Source organism: Zonotrichia leucophrys, chromosome Z (genome assembly GCF_028769735.1).
Source record: "Zonotrichia leucophrys gambelii isolate GWCS_2022_RI chromosome Z, RI_Zleu_2.0, whole genome shotgun sequence".
Classification (NCBI taxonomy): domain Eukaryota; kingdom Metazoa; phylum Chordata; class Aves; order Passeriformes; family Passerellidae; genus Zonotrichia; species Zonotrichia leucophrys.
The window spans coordinates 68,665,594-68,687,381 of NC_088200.1; the positions used below are offsets into that span (position 1 = coordinate 68,665,594).

Sequence of the window (21,788 nt, forward strand, 5' to 3'; positions counted from 1 at the left end):
CCCAGTTCCCGCAGTCCCGCCTCGTACGGGAGATCCTGATCCCAGAGGATCCATGTGGTCTCTGCCCCCCCGCTCCCGCAGCTCCTGGTCTTCCTTGCGTTGCGGAGCACAGGACGGGACCCAGCGGTGCCGGTACACAGCACAGATGTGTCCGTACAAAGCCCACGGCGTGTCTCTGAAGAGCATTCCCGAAGTACCTCTGTGGGACCCTGTGGGACCCTGTGGGACCCTCGCGCTCCCTGCACACCCGGGCCCCGCGCTTCTCCTCCCAGCGCCCCCTAGCGGCCGCCTGTGCCCGCACCGCGCCCTCCAGCGGCGGCGTAGTCCCGCCCCCAGGCGCTCGGGGCGTGGCTCTGATTGGCCGCGGCGGGGCTGCCCCGCCCCCTGCGCAGGGCCGGCCCTGGCGGCGGGGCCCGGCTGTCATGGAGGCGCCGGACGGAGCGCGGGCAGCGGCGGCGGGCGCGTCCTTCTGAGGGCGGCGGCGGCGGCGGCGGCGGCGGGAGGCGGCCCGGACCGCCCCGGGAAGGTAGCGCGCGGCCTGGCGGGCCTTGTCGGCCGGCTCCGAGCACGGCGGCCGCGGGGGTTGGGTGCCGTGCGGGAAAGGAGGGAGGGGGATGGGGCTGCGGGACTCTGGGCGCAGCGGGTCCGGTGGTGAGGCGAGCGGAGGGCTTGGGCTCTCTCCGGCGTCCGGGGCTTGACCGGAATGCGGCCGTCGCCTTCCCCGCCCGGCTGCTTTGGAGGTGCGTGTCTGCGGGTCTTCCGGCGGGAAGCGGAGGCTCTATACTCGGGATACGCCCCGAAAGGAGTCGGGGGTGCAGCTGACGGAGGCGTGAGGGAGAAGAGGATCGTTCTGTGTCCGGCGTGGATAACGCGCTGGTGGGATCAGCCCCCTCCTCCCCGTAGCTTTCCTCAGGGGCCACCGCGCGGCCCGGGAGAGCCCCAAGGAATGCAGCTGGACACCGGCGCGCCACAGCAGCGACTTGTTTGGGTGTAGCTGTGGGAAAATACAATGCGGTTGCTTGTTTGCGAAGTAGGAGGTGAAAACATCGAGAATTCTCCTTTTGCAGATTTGTGATAAGCACAGCCTGCGCTTCGTCAGGACCCTGTTTGGAGTCTCCATGTTGTCCTATCTGGATGAAACTGATCTGAGAAGAAGGTGGGGACATTCTGTTTGGGCTAAGCACTTACAGTAAACTCTTGGCTGAAAAATTCAGGTGTGTATCCATCGGGAAGTAGAGAGGTCAAGGCTAAATGGATCTAAAGACAGCAGTCTTCAACGCTGCTCGTGATGGCAAGCTGCGGCTCCTTTCCAAGCTACTGGCAAGCAAAACAAGGGAAGAGGTGGCCCAGCTGATGTCAGAAAAAACCAATGGTGCCACGCCACTTCTCATGGCAGCCCGCTATGGTCACCTCGACATGGTGGAATACTTGTTGGACCATTGCTCTGCCTCGATAGAGGTTGGTGGCTCGGTGAATTTTGATGGTGAGACCATCGAGGGAGCTCCGCCGCTGTGGGCAGCATCGGCCGCCGGCCACTTGAAGGTTGTTCAGTGTCTGTTGGATCATGGTGCGTCTGTCAACAACACAACGCTGACAAATTCAACGCCTCTTAGAGCTGCCTGTTTTGATGGTCACCTGGAAATAGTCAAGTACCTTGTAGAGCACAAAGCAGACCTGGAAGTATCAAACCGTCACGGGCATACGTGCTTGATGATCTCATGTTACAAAGGCCACAAAGAAATAGCTCAGTATTTACTTGAAAAAGGAGCGGATGTGAACAGAAAAAGTGTTAAAGGTAAGTTAGTTTTTTGACTTTCATTGTGGTAAATAGAGGTAAAGTTACTAATTTACTTCATAAAGAGCCTGACATCAAAAAAATTCTTCTGTTCTCATAAAGCATAATATATTAAGCGTTTATAAGTATGTTTTTACTTTTTCTTTTTAATTTACTGGTTTTTAACGTGGATTAGAAAATTATTGTTTAAATTGATACATTTTAATCTTAAATCCCTAATTCTTAAAAGACTTAGTTGTATGAAGTGTCACATTTATGCATGTTTTAAAAGCTAATAAAGTTGCTGAAAACCGCTCTTTGTAGTAGGTTGGTCTAGCAGCATACACAAAAACATGAGCATGTGTTCTTGGTTTTCGTAGTAATTCTTAAGACACCAAGTGTGCTGTATATAAAACTGATCCGTGCCAGTAAGGCTGATCTAAGGAAATACGCATAAAGGAGAAGAATTACTTTCTGCATTCAAAAATTAATAACCACTTTCCTCTTCACCCACTCTCTCCAAATTACTGAGTAATTTTATACCTTTTTCAGTGTTAGTAAGCAAAAATATATATTAGGATTGAAGAAATGAAGATACAGATGACTGTGATCTCAGCAGAAGGGCTTCCAGTGGCTCACATATCTCAAACCCTTTTGCCCATGTTTACAGTTGCTCTGGTGTTACCACACAAATTAAAGATTTCTGGCCTTTTTTCCTGTGACCATAATGAGTTGAACATACAAATTTTCTATTACATATCAGACTTGTATTTAGTTGTGATATTAGCCTGAAAAGCACACCAGTTGCTTCAATTTACAGCTAATTTTTTATCTCACTGAGCCAGGATTATGTTTCATCAGATTTTGGGTTTTTTAATATATATAAATACATAAAAAAACGAATCTGCTAGCAGTTGTTTTGCAGCATAATACTTCTGCCTTTTTCAGGTTAATTACATTTGTAACTGTATACTGTACCTTTCAGTTATTGGTGTTAAAGTATCCTTTGTGTTTAAATTGTTGTATGATACTGGTAAATACCAAATGTGAGAGTAATCTGTAGAAAAGCTGCTAATATGCCTTAAATATGGTTAAATATGCCTTTTCTCAACAAATCATGCAAATATGTGGGTTTAGCGTAAAGAAAGCTAAACTACAGATTTGTCATGGAGGTGGGCAGAGCAAAATAAATCTTCCTTTGTAAGGGTTTGAGGTTGCTCATGAATCATCATGGACTTGTGGTAGGATAAAAATGTCATTTTTCTAAATAACATTCTGGGAATAGCAAGCTAAATATAAAGTGTGTAAGCAACTGAAAACTTGAGGTTTAGTTTTAAACTTATCCATTTATATGATAGGTGTGAACCAAGCAATGCTCTTAAATACTTGATTTAATTGGGAAAGAGATGTAATTCTGCAGCTCTTTTTCTCCCTCATTTTGTGTTGGTGGAATAGGCTTTACCTTACTCATCCTTTTTATTCACTTTATTAGTGAACTAGCATTATTTGTCTTTGTTTAAATGACTGGGGATTTTCTCAGTGGTGTCAGTTATCTTAATTCCTTTCTATTTCCTTTAGTTTTCTGTGTGACTTGCATCTAGGCAGACAAGCAAAGGTTCTTAAAGTAGATAAATGATCCTTAATTTAAAAAGTTGGATTGGATATGGTTCAGTTCATTAAAACTCATTTTACACTTGAAACTGTCATGTGTACAACTGGATGTGTGTACGTAATAGCTGTCTGTTGGTAATGTGTGGAAGTCACCTCTGGTATGACAGGAGCATATTTTTGGTATCTTTAGAAGTTTTATCTCTGAAGTTACTGAATATGCAGTGGTGAGGTAAAGCAAGCAAGCAGGAAAGTACTATAAACCCTGAACGTCATTTGCAGAAAGGCAGAAGAACTGAGGACAATTGGTAGCTCTAAGTATTGTAACAGTGGCTGAGGTTCAGCAGGTAACCTCCTCAGTTTTGTGTTGCAAAAATGTTATTGATTTTAAAATTAGTCAAACAATATTCATTCTGCATTGTCACCCTCCCCCTCAAAGAATCTTGTGTATTACTTTCAGTTTCTACTCCTCCCTGCTGTGTCCTAAATAGCTGACAGTGTCCTGTGCTTGTAGCAGGAAGATAACAGAGCATCTGAGTGTTCTGCTCCCGAGTAGTAAGAGTTGCTGCCCTTTTATGTGAGTTCTGTTTAGACAGGCGCCTTCCTGGGCCCTGTATAGAGAAGCCTGTTCTTTCCTGAAAAATGTAAAGAAAAAATTTTTGCATTTAAAATTGCATACTTCTTAAAAGAGCAGAACTATTCAGTGGAGTTGCTGTTGTGGGAGATTTCTGTAGATCCTTTTTCAGATCCTTAGAGCTTGTGTGAGCATGAGGGGCAGAATTACTTGACCTATGTCTTGTGGTTTTCCACTGGATTTTCATATTGCAGAATATCACGTAATATGTATATTAAGCTTCCTGAATATATAGATATGAAAATGTTTCAGAGTGTTGACAGTTACAGGGAGAAATCTGAATACTTTGATAGAAAAAAATAGGTAAATTCACATGCATCTAAATGTATGAAAGAGTAGGTGACAACATGTGGTGAAATCTTGCTTCTAAAATGCAGAATCCCACAGCTGTGTTTTGGACTATGGAAATTCAGAGGTTCTTGAGAAAATTGTGAAAGTATGGAAGTACAGCCAGGAAATTAAGATGTTCATAAAGATTTCAGAGTGTGTCAGGTAAGATGCTGCACTGAGGTGAATGAGGTGAAGTGCAAGTCTGGAAGTGTCACCTGGTGGATGTTTGGGTAAATGAATCCTCAACTGTGAAAGATGGCCAGTGGTTCTGAATTTAAAGTGCGAGCCTTCGATGGTATTTGTTTCTACTGTTTTGCAGATCTGAACTTTCTCACAGTTTCCCTGAGCTTCTGTGTAGGATTTAGGCAGCAGAACTGTAAACAGAGGATATTTTTAAAAGTATTTTAGTTTACATGAACAGTGTAAGTGATGGGGACAAACTGATAGGTGGGGTAAGAAGGGTGGGTGGGTTTTATTATTTTGTCATGGTGGAAAACAGCAAAGATATCTACAGATAGGAAGCAGCCTAAGCAATACTTCATAAAGTGAATTAATTTACCAATGTCTCTGATTCATAGCTTTCGCCAGTGTTCTGCTGTCATGGCTTAATGCCAGCCAGCAGCCAAGCCCCAGAGAGCTGCTTGCTCACTTCCCCGCCAGTGAGACCAGGAGCAGAATACTCGTGGCTTGAGATAAAGACAGCTTAAAAAGGAAAACAAAAGCAGAGCACACAAGCCAAGCAAAATGAGGAATTCGCCACTTCCCATGCGTAGTCCTGCTCCACAAGAGCAGTTGTCCCTCATGTGTAACACTTACCTCAGAAGACAAACACCATCACTCCAAATGGTCCACCTTTTCTCTTTCTTTCCCCCAGCTTTACGTCCTGAGCATGATGTCACATGGTCTGGGAATCCCTTTGGTCAGTTTGGGTCACCTGTCCCAGCTGTGTCTCCTCCCAGCCTCTCATGCACTCCCAACTTCTCACCCGTGTGGCAGCACAAAGAGCAGAAAAGGCCTTGGCTCTGTGTAAGCCCTGCTGAGCAACAACAAAAACATCTTTGTGTTATCAGCCCTGTGCTCAGCACAAATCCGAAACATAGCCCCTACTGGCCACTGTGAAGAAAATGAATTCTACTCAGCTGAAACCAGCAGAACAACTCCTCATTTAAGAAGCTGCAAATTAAAAATAAAGTTTAACGAGTTTCACTTGTAGTTAATGATCTCTCAGATGGCAAGTTTTTATGCTGTTCCTAAAAGTAGGAAGAATGTGGGTAATGTTAGAGTAGCAGAAACACAACTTTTTTCAGAAGGTGGAATCCTAAAGTAAAACCTCAAATGAAGCAGAGTTTTGTGTCTGTGCCAGATGAGGAGCATGTTCTGTGTCAGCTGCATGCCGTTTTCTGTTCTGCTGCACTATGAAGCCTGCCAGTGATTTGTTGTTAGAGTGGTGCCGCCTTACTATTACGTTCAGAACAGACCACTGCATTCTCAAAGACAGTGTTTTGCTGATGTGCGCATTTGGTGATGAGTAGGCAGGCAAATGTTTACTCTCTTAATACAAGTGTCAGTCATTTTAAGGATTCCAGATTCCAGATTTGGGCCCTTTGAGGCTATCTTTTTTGATTTTTTTTTTTTTATTAAAGGTACAATATTTCATGTAAGTTCCCCGTTGAAATATTTTTCATTCAAGACTGATTGTAAAGAAATCTTATACTTCTGCTTCAGTTCCAGACAGGACAGTTAAGATCTTGCATTTTGAAAATTTGCAGTGCACATTTTAATAGCTTGTGTTTATACTTTATTCTCCTCTGCCAGATTTGCAGAAAGAAAGGGAAAAAAATCCATTATTGCAGCAATTAGTGAGTTAGATCATGGATAAAATATGCATGTGTTGGTAGCCAGGATGGGTCAAATGCAAGGGAATTGTTACCTTTTTTCAAAATACATGCTTAAGAGGCAGCTGTTTTACCTGAAGATAGCTGGTAAGTCTTTCCATTGCTCAGTGGCCTGGTTTGCAATCTCTCTCTTCAAAGTGCTTTCTGTGGTTTTATTAGTGGTTTTCACCAACTCTGCCTGCCTTTTGTAGTTAAAGGACTCATCAGCTAGCCTTAAGACTGGTTTTTCTCCCCCAGAGTACTAGAAGATCAGAATTTTGTTTCTAAGAACTGCTGGCCAAGGCATTCTCTTACTTTTCTCTTGAGATATGCACAGGAGTGTTTAATTGCATTAAAAAAAAGGAATACTGTGATTCTTCAAATCTACTGTCACAGTATTTAATATTTTTGTAAAATAATATGGTAAACAAGGTTTGTTGACTTTGGACTTTGTTTCCTCATTTTGGGAAGTACAGAAGAATGCAAACTTCTGTCTGTATGGGTATTGTATCAAGGGCTAGATCAAGGGCTAGTGCTAGTTCAGTATTGTTGTTAGTAAGGGGTACTGAAAGATGTGACCTCAAACCTGCTGGTAAGGGAAAAAATATTTTACAGACATAGCAGACTGAGAAGTAGGGGACTCATGGAGAATCATGCTATTTCCTTTATGACAAGTGTGGTATAGTATGTGTTAAAAATAATTAATTTTATTGTGCTATAAACATTAAGGAGTCTTGACAGGTTTGTTTTCTTCTGAAGGTGTTTGTCTTCTCTGCTTGGCAAGGTTCATAGTATCACTGAGGGAGCAGGGAAGGGATAACAAAATCCCCAAGAAAGGTCTTTGGGGTTTTTTTCTGCTTGTTGTTGTTGCTTTTTTGCTTATTTTTTAAAATTCTCCCAATGAATAAACACTTGCTCTAAAAGTGAGCTGTGTCTTTTTTTTGGGGGGGGGTAGTGGTTTGCTTTTTTCCCCTTTTTTGGTAGGTATTATATGGTACCAGGGCTCTGAAACTCATAGATGTTTTGTTTGTGACTGTGTGTGGAATGTGAGCCTCAGGAGGAATGTCAAAGTTAAATAAGGAAGATAAAGATACAATTTAAGTTTAATTCTAACTAAAAAGTTTTTGTTTAAATTACATCATACACAGCATGCGGTTATTCACATAATTGATAATGTTCATAATACAAGTTCTCTTGAAGCATTTCAGTGAGCAAGACAGCAATTACTCCCTTACATCGTATGGAAATTCCATTAAAATAAATTGTTGAGATAAGCAGTTCTTTGCATTTGTTAGTTAGTTTCTTGAAGGAAAGACATTTCGTTTTTATTCACTATGCACACTGAGAGTTAGGATGTTTAACAGTTTTCTTATGCATTGTCCATATTTGGATCTATCTGGCAATACCTTTAAATCAGTAAAGACTCTTGGAAGACTGAATTACTTCAAGTGCTGTGGTAGAAAAATAAATGAATGTTACATGAAAAATTTCACTTTATAAGTGATGACTTCATTTGTAAGGCTATAAAAATATATACAGGTGGTTAATGTACACACTAGTCAGTCATTTAAATTAAATACTTTTATTTCTTTTGTTTTTAATGATCTTGGATAGAAACTCAGATTGGTGATAAGTTTTAATGTAAGTTTTACAACGTGTAGATTTGATAAAGCATTTTGGAAGCATTAGGAAGTGGATGCACTTAATTGGTTGCAAATCAAGTCAAATCACTTTCTGTGTCATAGCTTCATTTTCTTCCATTCCCTTGTCACAAGCTATCAGTCTATTTTGGGAATTACTTGCTTTTGACATAGAAAAGCCTGTCCTCCTTATGAATTTGAATACCCACCCCCACTCCAGTAAGTTTGGAAGCACTGGGTAGTTAGTTTTGTGATACATGAAATGTTTCTGAAATGTTCATAACTCCTTTTAAAGGAGTCCTGTTAACAAAAGAGTAAAGTGTGAAGATACAATGCCAACTAGCCATATCTTTTTCTGTACTTTGTATCTGCAAGATTTAGAAGGACTGGAGTTGGGGTTATGGAGAAGTTACTAGGTAATATGAATGGTAAAGTTTTACCCGGATAAGAGCCGTTTGTAAGCACTATTAGCAATACAATATAGTGACACTTAATATTTAGCAGAGAAGTATCCGAACTACCGGAATCATCTCCAGTCCAGTCTTTTGTCCATGCAAGGAGGAGCCTTCTATGTTATGGTAACAAGAGCTATCTTTGATGTGTGATTGAATTCCTGCCGGTCATTTTACAATTGACTTTTAAAAACAGATGAAACCTACTTTACAATAATCATTCCCTTAAAAAAATTAATTTGACCAAACCCATCATATAGGTCTCTTCGAAAATTACTTGTCAAAATGACTTTCAAATTACTTTTGCTTTTTTTTTGGCATTTTTCCTTCTTAATACAGCAATAGATATAACATTGTTTTCTAGTTTGTTACTGAATAGATAATGTTACAAAAATTGAATTAATTTCTGAATTGTTTTCAGCCACTATTTATCACTATAGATGATATGGTCACTATAGACACTATAGACAGTGTAATGTTTTGAAATGGATGAGTTAATTCACAGAATAGTGGTTGATCTGCTGTGTTTATTTGAACTGTTCAGTTCCTGGTCAGTTTGTGGTGAATGTATAGCCTTTGATTTGCACACTAAGGCCCCTCTCATGTTTTGTTTCAAATTCTTCCTCTGCTATAGCAGTTGATACTTGCTAGATATAGACGGCTGGCAGTGTTATTTCTTAAGGCTGGGGTTTATGTTTGCGTTTTTTTTCAAGTTGACAACTCTCAACTATCTTTTTACTCCTAGGCACTTTTCAGTGGAAACTTGTGTTTCTTACAAAGTATTCTTCCCACTGCTGTATATGTACCATCCAATCAAACTTCAGTGAGGTGCAGCCACTGCATAAAAATTAGTAGTGATGGCCTCACATTATTAGTTGATACATGACATAATTTAAGCTGTGGTTATTTTCATTCCAAGGGCTACTGCTGTATAAACAACTGGAAAATTACACTACTTCTGATAAGCTGTTAAACTGAAATCAGTATTTGTAATACCAATAAAAAAACTAAATTGTTTTAAATTTAAAGCATCCAATTGGAAAGAGCAGTGAAATTCCTTGGAGTCTTAAGCATATTTCCATGTGTTCTACATAGCTGCATTGTAAATTAATGGCATACAGACTTTTGGATTTAGTTTACATGGACACTTGCCAAGCTTATTTTGTGTGGATTTTTATTAGTCACAGTGTGTATGCCTTCTGATTGATAAAATAGTGTCAAAAGCAGCATTACGTGGTGATGAATCTGCAGTATGTAATATGCATAGTTGGCACTGTTGTGGTTATCAAAAGTAGCAAAATATATATTAATAGCTGTGAAACAATAGTAAGAATTTGGATGTTACTGATATCTTTTGGCTTATTTGTCTTTAATATGCTTTTATGTTACTATTTTTTAAATATATCAAAAATGTTCATTTGAAAGTAGAAACAGCTGCCAGTTGCAGAACTCTGCCATGAAGGATGGTGTATGGAGTTGAGTACACCCTGAAACATTAACTGTGTTAACTGCTGGCTCAGCCAAAGCCCATGTGCATCTGTTTTTGCCTTTATCAATAAATATAGAACTGAAGATGGTCTGAGGGACCAGCCATTCTTTAGTTTTGAATTAACTGCTGTAGTTTCATTTTAACTAGACTTTCAGCAGCGTAGCAAGAAGAATAAGTGTATGTGTATTGGTAAGTTTGTATACACGTCTGCATTTGACATCTTCCACTCTTAGGAATATAAAGGTCTTGTCCTTTCTCCGATGGCATATTGACATTTTTCTAAAGACAGAGAGAATTTTAGCTGGTAAGGTATGTATGCCAAATTCACCAACTTTCAATCCACCTCTGCTCCTGCAACTGAAAATTTGTTGGTCTAGGTAGAGATTGTAGTGTGGCCAACCTATAACTTACTTAGTGCTATTAATGTTAAAAATTGCCTGAGGTATTAGAAAGGTGGAAAATCACTTCCTTTTTTATGAACTGGGTTTAACTTTATGAATCTTGATCTAGCAGGTAGTTTCATGTGCCACTTTGTGTTGAGATGGTGTCCTCAGTTTACTTGTTAGTAAATGATTGTAAAATCACTGGCCATTATTCAGAAATGTTTCAGGAAAAGACAGTTTAGAAAGTTTAGTTCACTGTCAATAAATGAAGCAATCTGGTATTTTTAATGTTTTTTTTCCTTAAAATGTTTGAATTTTGCTCTTAAAATATGATTCAGGGGACAAACTATTTTCGTACCTCTGGTATAATTGCAACAACCTGAGTCATAAGCTTTAGAAAGTAACTTTTTACTCATGTTTTATATGAATTTGATTAGCGTGTCAGCTAAATTTGATAGCCCCATTCACTGCAATCCTTTGAGCTGTGTCCTTCAGACAGTTCTGCACCCAGTGCACAATGACCCTACTTATCCCACACTTGGATAACTTGTCCAGAAGGATGTTGTGGGGACAATATAAAAGCCAAAAAAGGCAAAACTCACTAAAAGGCAAAAATCCCACAGCCACTATCTTTCCTTCATCTGATGGATGGGTGACCTTATTCTAGAAGCATATCAAATTAGTTAAAACAGGACTTTTTCCTTGTCAACCCAAGTTGATAGTACCTAATGATTGCATTGTTCTTTAAATGCCTTACAGTAGCATTCAGTACAATCTTCTCCATAATTTTTCTGAGTGTTGAGGTGAGACTAACAGGTCTGTAGGTTCCTGGGTAATCCCTCTTCTTATAAAATGAAATAACTGGTTAGCTTCTGTTCAGTAGGAACCTCCCCGTACTCCCAAGACATTTGGTAGCTGGTGGAGAGGAGTGGTGCCCTCACAAATATCAACTTCTTCAGTACTCAGGTGAATCCCATCTGATCTCATGGACTTGTGAACTCTGAACTGCTACATCTAGTCCCTGAGAAGAGTCTAAACAAATGGGAAGTCACTATTCCTGAAGTCATCCTCTAAATCCAGGGCAGAAGGCAGTTTATCTGTATTATTAAAGACTGAGGCAAAGGAAAACATTCAGTGTCTCTACACTTCTTCATCCTTAATAGTCAGATGACCATCTTCACTAAGTATCAGAATTGTATTTTTTTAGACCTCCTCTTGCTACTAGTGTACTTTGAAAACCCTTCTTGTTGTCTGACACAATACCAGTCAGTTTCAACTCCAATTGAGCTTTGGCCTTTTGCATCTTGTTGTCCCCTTCATACATGAACCACAGCTCTGTCAAATTCCTGCAAACCCTAACCTTGTTTCCAGACAGCATACCATTTATTTTTCCTCTGGAGCCCCAAGAGGAGTTCTCTGTCCACTCAAACTGGTCTCCTGTCCTATTTGCTTGACTTTGCATACAATGGAATAGCCAATTACTGTGCTTTTATGTAGCGAAGAATTCCCTTTTAATTCTGGTGTGGGTTTTTCTCTTAAACCTGTTTAATTTTTTCAGATAAAAATATCAAATATTTTGATTTTTATAACTGTGTGGCAGCCTTGTTTTCATGGTACACAAATGGAGAAAAAAAAAAGCTATTTAAAAACCATTAATATTTGGGGGTTTTAAACTTTTTTTTAACTATTAGCATGGTGGGATTTGGACTGTAATTTGATATGATTTGTGTAATTGTGTTTCTTCTCTTTCAGGAAATACAGCACTACATGACTGTGCAGAATCTGGAAGTTTGGAGATCATGAAGATGCTTCTGAAATACTGTGCTAAAATGGAAAAGGATGGTTATGGAATGACTCCCCTTCTGTCCGCCAGTGTGACAGGCCACACAAATATAGTGGACTTTCTGACCCAGCATGTACAGACCAGTAAGGCTGAGCGCATAAATGCCCTGGAACTTCTAGGAGCAACATTTGTGGACAAAAAGAGAGATCTGCTTGGTGCTTTGAAATACTGGAAAAGAGCTATGGAAATGAGATACAGTGATAGGACTAATATCCTCAGCAAACCTGTGCCACAAACACTAATTATGGCTTATGATTATGCTAAAGAGGTAAACAGCTCAGAAGAGCTAGAAAATCTTATTGCAGACCCAGATGAAATGAGAATGCAAGCATTATTAATTAGAGAACGTATTCTTGGCCCTTCACACCCAGACACATCCTACTATATTAGATACAGAGGTGCTGTATATGCAGACTCTGGAAACTTCAAGCGTTGCATCAATTTATGGAAGTATGCTTTGGACATGCAGCAGAGCAATCTTGATCCTCTAAGCCCTATGACAGCCAGCAGTTTGCTGTCATTTGCTGAACTTTTCTCCTTCATGCTTCAGGATAGGGCAAAAGGCCTGCTAGGCACTACTGTCACTTTTGATGATCTGATGGGTATACTGTGCAAAAGCGTTCTTGAAATAGAACGGGCCATGAAACAAACCCAATGTCTTCCTGATCCAGTACAGCTGAACAAAGCTCTTTCCATAATTTTGCATTTAATTTGCTTGTTGGAGAAAGTACCTTGCAGCTCAGAACAGGAACATTTCAAGAAACAAACTATTTACAAGTTTCTTAAGCTTCAGCCTAGAGGAAAGAATAACTTCAGTCCACTTCACCTTGCTGTTGACAATAATACTACATGTGTCGGTCGCTACCCAGTTTGTAAATTCCCCTCTCTACAAGTTACTGCTATCCTGGTGGAATGTGGTGCTGATGTAAATGTCAGAGACTCTGATAACAACAGTCCATTACACATTGCTGCACTGAACAACCATCCAGACATCATGAATCTTCTTATCAAGTCAGGTTCACATTTCGATGCCACAAACTCATGTAAACAAACAGCTAGTGATTTGCTGGATGAGAAGGAAATAGCAAAGAATTTAATCCAGCCCATAAATCATACTACTTTGCAGTGTCTTGCTGCTCGTGTAATAGTGAATCATAACATATCCTATGCAGGGCATATCCCTGAAAAACTAGAGAACTTTGTTTTGCTCCATAGATGATAGTGTGGCGTTCCAGAGTACTGTTCTTGAAGCACGACATGGTGATATTTTCCTTGAGCACCGTTGTGATACACCAGCGTTCCTTTAGCTTGCTCCATTTTGCTCTCATTGCCTAGTGTTGTTAGCATCAGATTTGCAGAGTTGGTTACCCAGTATTTAATATGAATATGCCATATAATATATTTTGTGGATTATTTAGAAATGTAATGCCATATTTAGACTTTAAATTGTCTGCCAAAGGCTTGTCTTTTCTGGTCTTATTTGCCTGTTGGGTGTTTGGGACTGAGTTGAGTATTTTCCACTGATGTCTTTTTACTATAACTGTTATGTGGATTTTATACAGTGGGAAGGTCATCTTTTTTTGGTTTTGCTTGAGCGTTTCTACTCCTACTCTCTTCTTTTTCTATGGACTCATTGCTAAACTGTGCAAGTTGTATGGACTTGTTAACATTTGCAACTACCATAAGTGCTTTTATCTTCTCTATGCACTGGCTTTAACATGACTGTTGTGTGTGAGCATATTTCTATGCATCACTTGGCCAATTTCAACTTAAATGCCAATCTTGTTTTGCAGTTTGTTTAAAGCTCTCTTGAGAATGCTGTCTTCATAGCATGATGAATTTTGGAGTTATTTATCAGCTTTCCAAACTTGGGTTTGATTTTTTTGACTGCTTTAACTGAGGTTGCTTTCATTTTGATCCTCTGAAATTTTTTCCTAAACTGGGGAGAAGAAAATCTTGCTTTTTCTGATTGTAGTCCACTTGAACTTTAAATCTGAAAATTGTTCTGTTGCATCGTGCAGCTAGGGGAAGAGTCCTCATGGTGTACAACTGACGCCTTCCCCTCTGCACTGTCTTGCTTGTGCCAGTTATGTGACTAGATGTGAAGTTTGCTCAAAGTTTAACCTCAAACCTTAATGATACACTTCTCTGAGAAATAGATCAAATATATGCTCTGCTTTAAAATCTGCAAATCAGCTTTAGCTTACAAAAGAAAACTAAAGCATGTTGATGGCATGATGTTTATCAGTCCAGATGTAGACATCATATAGTATAGTAAGTGGCTGTCTGCCAGGGTATTGAAAGTTCTATAGCAGTGTCCTTTTTTTTTTCTTCATTTTAAGTATCTTTATAAATACTTGCATGGATTTTTCATCTCTGCTATGTCAGTTGTACGTAACAAAAGCAGAAGTTCTGTTGTGTATATAGCTCCTATTAAAGTACCTATTTTTTATAATATTTGCACAACAGCTTAGCTTTTGCAACAGAAAGGGCTCTTTTGACTTGATAAGAAGTCTATAAATGGAGATCATAAATGCGAGTGCGATTCAGGTAATTAATATAATTCAGCACTTTACTGTTGATTAATAGTAGGATTTATTATGGCACATTAGCCCTAAAATGTCTTAAAGTGAAATTAATTTCTGTTGGATAGGATACAGTTTACTTGCAAATTTAGTCGTCTAGCATTTTGGGTATTTTTGGCTTAATGTTTCATCTCAGTTGTGGGCAGTAAGTATACCTATGGGGTTCTTGCTCCAGAAATCTAACAACTGGTTTTATGCCTTTGTCAGAGATAAGAGATGTTTAGAATCCAAACTGGTTAGGTTAGGAGGGTCTTTGTAATACTTTAACTTTTAAGTTGATGTTAGAACACTTTTGTTATTTGTGGTTGAACTTGAGGAAGAACATGTCTTGGGAGCACATAAGAATAGCCCTTCCTTGTTCTTGTTCTGTTTTGGCATTCCTGCCAGTGTATGGCAGTGTACAGGTGCCTACTAGCTTAGCCATTTTTGCAAAAATTATGGGGATGTTTTTAAGCAAAGATATGTTGAATGCAGTGCTGTTTGTGTGTTGTCACTACCAGACTTGCTGTTTTGAAGCAATTTTCTCTGGTTTGTCCCTTGCTGTGTCTATGTTGTATACTATTAGAAGAATCATAGAATCATTTAGGTTGGAAAAGATCCTTAAGATCATTGAGTCCAACCCTTAACCCAGCACTGCCAAGTCCAGCACTAAACCATGTCCTTAAGTGCCACATTTACACGTGTTTCAAATACCTCCAGCCATGGTGACTCAACTGCTTCCTTTGGGCAGCCTGTTACATTGGTTAACCACTCTTTCCACTAAGGAGTTTTTCCTAGTATCCAATCTGTAACTCCCCTAATTCAGCTTGAGGCCATTTCTCCTTGTATTGCTTGTAACTTGGGAGAAGAGGCCAACCCCTGCCTTGTGAAGTAATTGTAGAGAGTTGTAAGTTCTCCGCTGAACCTCCTTCTATCCAGGCTGAACAACCCTAGCTCCATTGGCTACTCCTCATCGGACTTGTGATCCAAACCCTTCCCCAGCTCCACTGCCTTCCCTGGACATGCTCTGGCACCTTGGTATCTTTGATGTAATGAGGGACCCAAAACTGAACTCAGCACTTGAGGCATGGCTTCACTGTACAGGGGACAATCACTGCCCTGGTCCTGCTGGCCACGCTATTGCTGATACAGGCCAGATGCAGGTTTTTCTGGCATCACACAAGACTAAACTCTAGTCAGTTGACTGAATTGCTGTGATTTGCAGTGCTTAGGACACGTGCCACTCAGCTTTTTATTTGTGAGGACGTGTAGTTTGCTTTTTGAATTTATACATTTTAATGCTTTTCTGCTGCTCTTTAGATGGGGATAATCAGCAAATGATACCATACTAGAATTATACATCAAGTCACAAAATTAATTATTTTTTTATAGGTCTCAGAGAAAAGGATTTTTAGAGTTTTTTACTTTGGAATCTGTCCTGCTCTTTGGTGGTTTTAGTTTTAATTCCTGTCTTTATAACTGACATTTAGCCTGCTTAAGATTCGTTGGTTGGTTGTTCAGCCTGAGGAAGAGAAGGCTGCAGGGAGACCTTGTATAGGACCTTCCAGTACCTAAAGGAGGCTACAAAAGAGCTGGAGAGAGACTTTTTACAAAGTCGTGGGGTGGAAGGACAAGGGAGAATGACTTTAAACGGAGAAGGGTGAGATTTAGCTTTGATATAAGGAAGAAATTGTTTACTCTGAATGGTGAGGCACTGGCAAAGGTTGTCCAGAGGAGTTGTGGATGCCCCGTTCAAGGCAAGACTGCATGGGGCTCTGGTCCAGTGGAAGGTGTCTCTGTGCATGACAGAGAGGTTGGAACTAGGTGATCTTTAAAGTCCCTTCCAACTCAAATCATTCTATGATTTATGATTATTAGTTCAGAAATATAATGTAAAATTTTTTAATGTTAGCAATTTTTTAAATGGAAAGCATTCCCAAAAGTGAAAGCATATCAGTATTAGTTCTATGTAAATCTAGTGAATATTGCTCCAAGAAAGGCTTACTGTGTTAGCTGCTCTTTAGAAACAAACCAGGCTGTTATAAATGCTGATTTATTGCACGAATTTCTGTGTAAATATCTACTGATGTGCATCAGTCCGAAGGATTTATCACCTCCATGCTGAATTTAATTTTTCTTGGTGATGAAGCTCTCTGCTGAAGAGAGCTTATCTTGCCAGATTACTTAGACTTAGGTGACCTGGCAGATGAATTCAAGCATTTTTGGCCACTTTGCATTTAGACCTATGTGTTTACACAACTTTGTTTTATTTATCTTAATTTTAATTTTGTAATATTTTTAACTCATTCTTTTACCATTTATCTCCCTATTTGGCCTTTTTTTCTGATGAACACACTGCTTCTGAGCTACTGACACAAAAATGCTGAGAACACTGCAGAAATAATTATATGCCCTGCAGAGATGAAACAAGTTTTAAATTGATTAAACAGCTTACAGGTATTCCCCCTAAAGACAAAGGAACTGATACCTCCTTGCTTGGTATCAGTTGAGACCTCTAAGCTGCATTTTTTGGGGAAGGGGATAAATGCACAGAGCAGCTTTTCTTCTGATAGTTGTGGGTTTCAACTGAAGTACTTCAACAAGGAAGATTGAAAATATTCTCATTAAAAAAAAATTAAAATTAAGTTCCTATTTTTGTATCACTTAGGCTGGTGACAAGATTCCAGCTGTCTGCAGTGTCTCTGTTCTCTTTGTTAGGTGCAGTGTAAAGACATTTTCTGAAATGCAAGGCAACATTGTGGTTATTTTTCCATATATACTTCACAACACTCCCTGGATAGGAAGTAGTCTTGTGTTGTTCCTAAGTTCACAAAGAGCTGTCTTTTAACAACTGTTTTGCAACTGGTTAAAATTAACCTCTTTCTATTTTTACAAACACTACTTTAAAGAAAGTAATGCAGTGCTATAGCAAAATCCTTAAAGGAGCATTTGTAATTAGATAAAAACCTTTTGAGGAAAAAGTGTGCCTTGCGTCAGTTTTGTATCAGCTGCAAGGTGACAGTGGAGGGATATGGCTGCTCTTGAAATAGCTTTGAAATGCTTTGAAATATAGAGTGGAGTGACTGTTATACTCTAAAATGTTGAGAAGCATGAAAAAGTTGACTAAACACTAATTTTACCTTCTGTGAATAAAATGACACCAACTGGTATTTAACGCTTCAAAGTAATTTTGGTAATTTTGATGAGAGACATACTAGACTGCTCATATTTCTTGCTTTTGAGTGTAAAAGTAACTGTTGAGCCCTCAGTGAGGGCAGAGTGAAAAGCTGTTGTTGGTTTGGTTTTAAATAATGTTGTATTTGTGTTCCATTCTATTGCAAAGACTTCCTATGCAGGGCTAGCTCCATGTATGGAAATATTGCAGTTTCTTTTTTACATGAAGTAATTTAGCTTTAACAGTAATGTAAAAAAGGAATAACAAGCATATTTCTCTGCTCCTACTCTCTTTAGGCTCCAAATGCAGATTACATTAAAAATATGTTTTGGAAAACACCTGTCCGAGTGTATATATGTGTTTTCTCTAGGGTATTGCAGTACTGGTTGGTAAACTACTTTTTTTATTGAGTAGCTAAATGTAAATGCTGCAGCTTCAACCTTCCTGTCACTAAGAATTGTGCCTTAAGCAAAAAGTCATATCTCATGCTCTTTCTTTCTGTGAAATTATGGTCTGGCAAAGCCTTTAAATTTCACTGGTGGGTAGTAGTAAAGAAGAGGCTTAAACTGAATGATACAGGAGAAACTATTTTCCCACTTTCTAGAAAAAGCATTTAGTCATACTGTTAACCAGGGGAAACAGTATCTCCAGTTTGTAACCTAAAAGTAGATAGCAATGCTTTTTGTACAAAGTAAGCAGCAGACAGTTTTCAAGAAAGCTGTACAAATTAATTTTGTTCTTCATCCTTTTGTAGGACCTTCCATATTGCATTAACAATGTAAAAAATAGAGGAATAGAACATCTCAAGGGTGAGAGAAGCAAAAGGTCCTTATTAGAGGGAGCTGGAGATTTGAAGAATATTGCCATTGTAATTTCAAAATACCTTTATAGTTAGGCACAGTAGTCCCAATCCTATCCTGTATGGAAGGGTATATTTCAGAGAGCTGGAACTTTACATTAGGGCTGATCAGTAACAATAGGATCAAAAAAGGTGAGGCTCTGGATGAGGAAATCTGCTCCAGAACTTTGCAGTAGAATAATTGTCACACAGATGGCTGTAGTGAACCGAATGTAGATTCTCTTAATTAAGAAAGGGAAAAACTGGAAAGGATCATTTACATCATTATTCATCCTTCTGCAGCTGAAAGATGTCTGCTGTTACCTAAAGTGTGTAACCATCCAAAAATGGCTTCTTGGCAGTAGCAAGTGCTGGCGGCTGATGCTTGAAGACCAAAACTCATCATACAAAATAGTGCAGGATTAGGGAAAAGAGACCAAGTGTGAGGTGTGTTGCTCTGGCATGGGCAATACTTGTTTTGTCCATAATATCCAGAGGGCCAAATGCCATCCACAGTGAACAGCAGAAGGCCCTTCTCCCCTCTCCAAAGGCCTACCTTGCAGCTGATCTCTAGTATTCAGAAAAATTGAGAAGACGTTATACTCAGAAGTTATGGACAACAGTTTTGAACTATGCACACAGGGGAAAAAAAGAATCGCATTCTGATTTATCTGTCTGTCAGAAGCCAGTGAGTGTGAGGCAATGTAAATTATGAAAATGGCAACCACATCTCTCATCAGATCATAAAACATGATCATGACACATGATCTGGGTTCCTCTCTGAAGTTCAAAGGGTTGCTTCTATCATATCTCCTGAAGATTTATCAAGTCATAAGTTCCTTACCAAAAATTCTCCTTAGAAGATTATTTAGAATTCCCATCTATCAGTAATTAGAAACCTAATTCCCATTTGAAATACATGTTTTCCTAGCTTTGTATGTGTGATGTTCTCATAGTTTCAGTTCTTGTCCGTCCTTCAGAGAGAGTTGTTCGCTCTCAGCCTTTATCTGGTTAGGCTAAATCAACCAACCAAAAGAACACACAAGCTGTAAGAATGAGCAAAAACCAGAATAGATCTAGAGTTTAGTAAGCTGACAGGATGGTTCGGTTTTCCCTTTTCCCCTCTCTGGATTGCATGCTCCTCAAAAACCCCAGAATCCACTGGTTCACCAAACACTTTTTGCTGCTGAACCTGCAATTTAAATTGCAAATTGGTTCGTTTTCACAATGGTAGGGATTTTTTTTTTACAGTAAACAGCTGATTGCTTTTGTTTCAGATTCTGCAGCTTGTATTGTCCTCTTCTAATATTTTAGGTGCCTGGATGTTGCTTTGTTCCATTCACACACGCCATTATCCTAAATGGAATGTGAGGCATAGTGTTCAGTGAATGAGCCAGAGTTGGATTAGTTTTTGTTTCCATCCCATAGTTTCAAAATAGTGAACTTACCTTTTTCTCCTTTCTTTTTGCATGTGTGGCAAAAAGGCATTTTATTGCCCAGCCTATACTTTTTATTGGTTAGCCTGTAAGGTGGGGGTCCTCCTGAGATGACTGTGCTCTTTCTGGTTTTCTGGCTTAGGGAAGCACATCATCTCCTGCTTTATTGTGCTTTGTTTTCCCATAATGTGTGAAATGGAAACTTCAGGGAGTTAAAAACCAAAAGAAACGAGCAAAAAACCCTAAAAGAAAACCCAGCAAAAACCCAACCAAAAAAAAAAAAAAGCCCAAACAACTAAAAAACAACAAATAAAAAATTGCCAACAAAACCCTCAAAACCAAACCAGAAAACAGAACCTGCTGTAAATTAGCAAAATATGCAGTGTGAGGCAGATGCCCTGTGGGCTGCTACGAGGAGTGTGGATTGCTTACTTCCAGTCCCACCTGGTGGTAACCTTGGGGCCAGATAGCTCTGTGGGAAGGCTGCTCCTACCGCAGCACTGCTGATCAAGGTGTGCTTTCCAAGTGAGTCTCCCCATTGACAGTCCTTTGCTTGTTTGGGTATGTGTAACTGAATTGCCTTAATGCACAACTTGTGTTAATTTTGAATGCACCTGAGCTTAAAAAAGTATTCTGAAAGCTCATTGAGCAGGCTTTGACCACTAATGGCTGTCCAGTTCATGGGAGCACATTTTAAGTTGTTCTGAAATAACCCTTATATTTTCTCCCATTCCTCTTCTACTCCCACAGAGTGTCACAGACTTTTGATCCTTGACATCAACTCCTCCATTCTACAGATCTCCTTTCTAATACAAGTGTAACTGTAGTTTTCAGTTTCTCTCCTGATGTTAAACATAAGTTGACACATACGCTGGCTTGTTTTTCCTCTTCCTTGTAGGTGATTACTGCCTATTGTGCATAGCATTGTGTAACCCATGTTCTGCGTTGAGCTGGGTCATGAAAATGAGATAACGTACTTGATTGCTAAAGGTGGATCTACCACATCATTAACTGTTGAGAAATGAGTCAGCTGTGCCACATGCAATGCTAATACTTCCTCCTGACAGCATGACTGACCTTAGTACAAAGTGCTGTTGATGTATTGTAAAGAAATATTTGCTCCATTATACAAGGGCAGAAACTAAGGCACAGACTCAGTGACCTCTTAAAATGACCACAGGAAGTATGGGCTGTAGCAAGAAACAGAGTTCAGATCATCTGGCTCCAGGGACTTTAATTTTGAGATTATTTGTTCCAGGTAGGTTTGACATTGATAATTTCATAAATGAAGACTCTATATAAAAAAACGAAAACAAAACAAACAAAAAAAAAAAACAAACAAAAAACACACACACACAAAAAAAGAAACCACCAAGAATTTCTTAGGGAAATCAGGCTAATCTTATTACACAGTTTTAATGTATGTGTCTATCATTCCTCTCCCTAGTTTTTCAACATACTAGTTTAATAAACTCAACAGAAACAGAGCATCCTATGTGTGTCTGTAACTTGCTTGAGAACACCAGAGTGAGCAGATGGCAGAGTCCATACTAACAGTTCCTACTGAAGGAGAGGATTTGGCAGCAGCTTGACTCTTATTAGGCACAAGAGAAACCACACAGGAATTAAAATACTTAGGACCATGAAAAGGTCTTTGATCACAGCCCAGGCTTTACTAGAAAGCAGCAGATCTGGTCACTGTTCAGAATGTGCCATACTTGCATTACATCATATGCAGTCAGTGCATC

At 39.5% G+C, this 21,788-nt stretch overlaps 1 protein-coding gene across 1 annotated transcript; it reads left to right on the forward strand.

The window, feature by feature from the left end:
• Positions 1-403: 403 nt before the first annotated feature.
• Positions 404-19,813, forward strand: FEM1C (fem-1 homolog C). Its single transcript, XM_064735707.1, has 3 exons — positions 404-526; positions 1,068-1,795; positions 11,937-19,813. Exons 2-3 carry the CDS (start codon positions 1,252-1,254, stop codon positions 13,244-13,246), a joined length of 1,854 nt encoding a protein of 617 aa, XP_064591777.1. The 5' UTR covers positions 404-526; positions 1,068-1,251; the 3' UTR covers positions 13,247-19,813.
• The last annotated feature ends 1,975 nt before the right edge of the window (positions 19,814-21,788 follow it).

Coding starts and splice junctions, on each gene's coding strand:
- FEM1C (XM_064735707.1), top strand. CDS start 1,252: ATGGATCTAAAGACAGCAGTCTTCAACGCTGCTCGTGATGGCAAGCTG. Junction 1,796..11,936: donor GAACAGAAAAAGTGTTAAAG/GTAAGTTAGTTT, acceptor CTTCTCTTTCAG/GAAATACAGCACTACATGAC.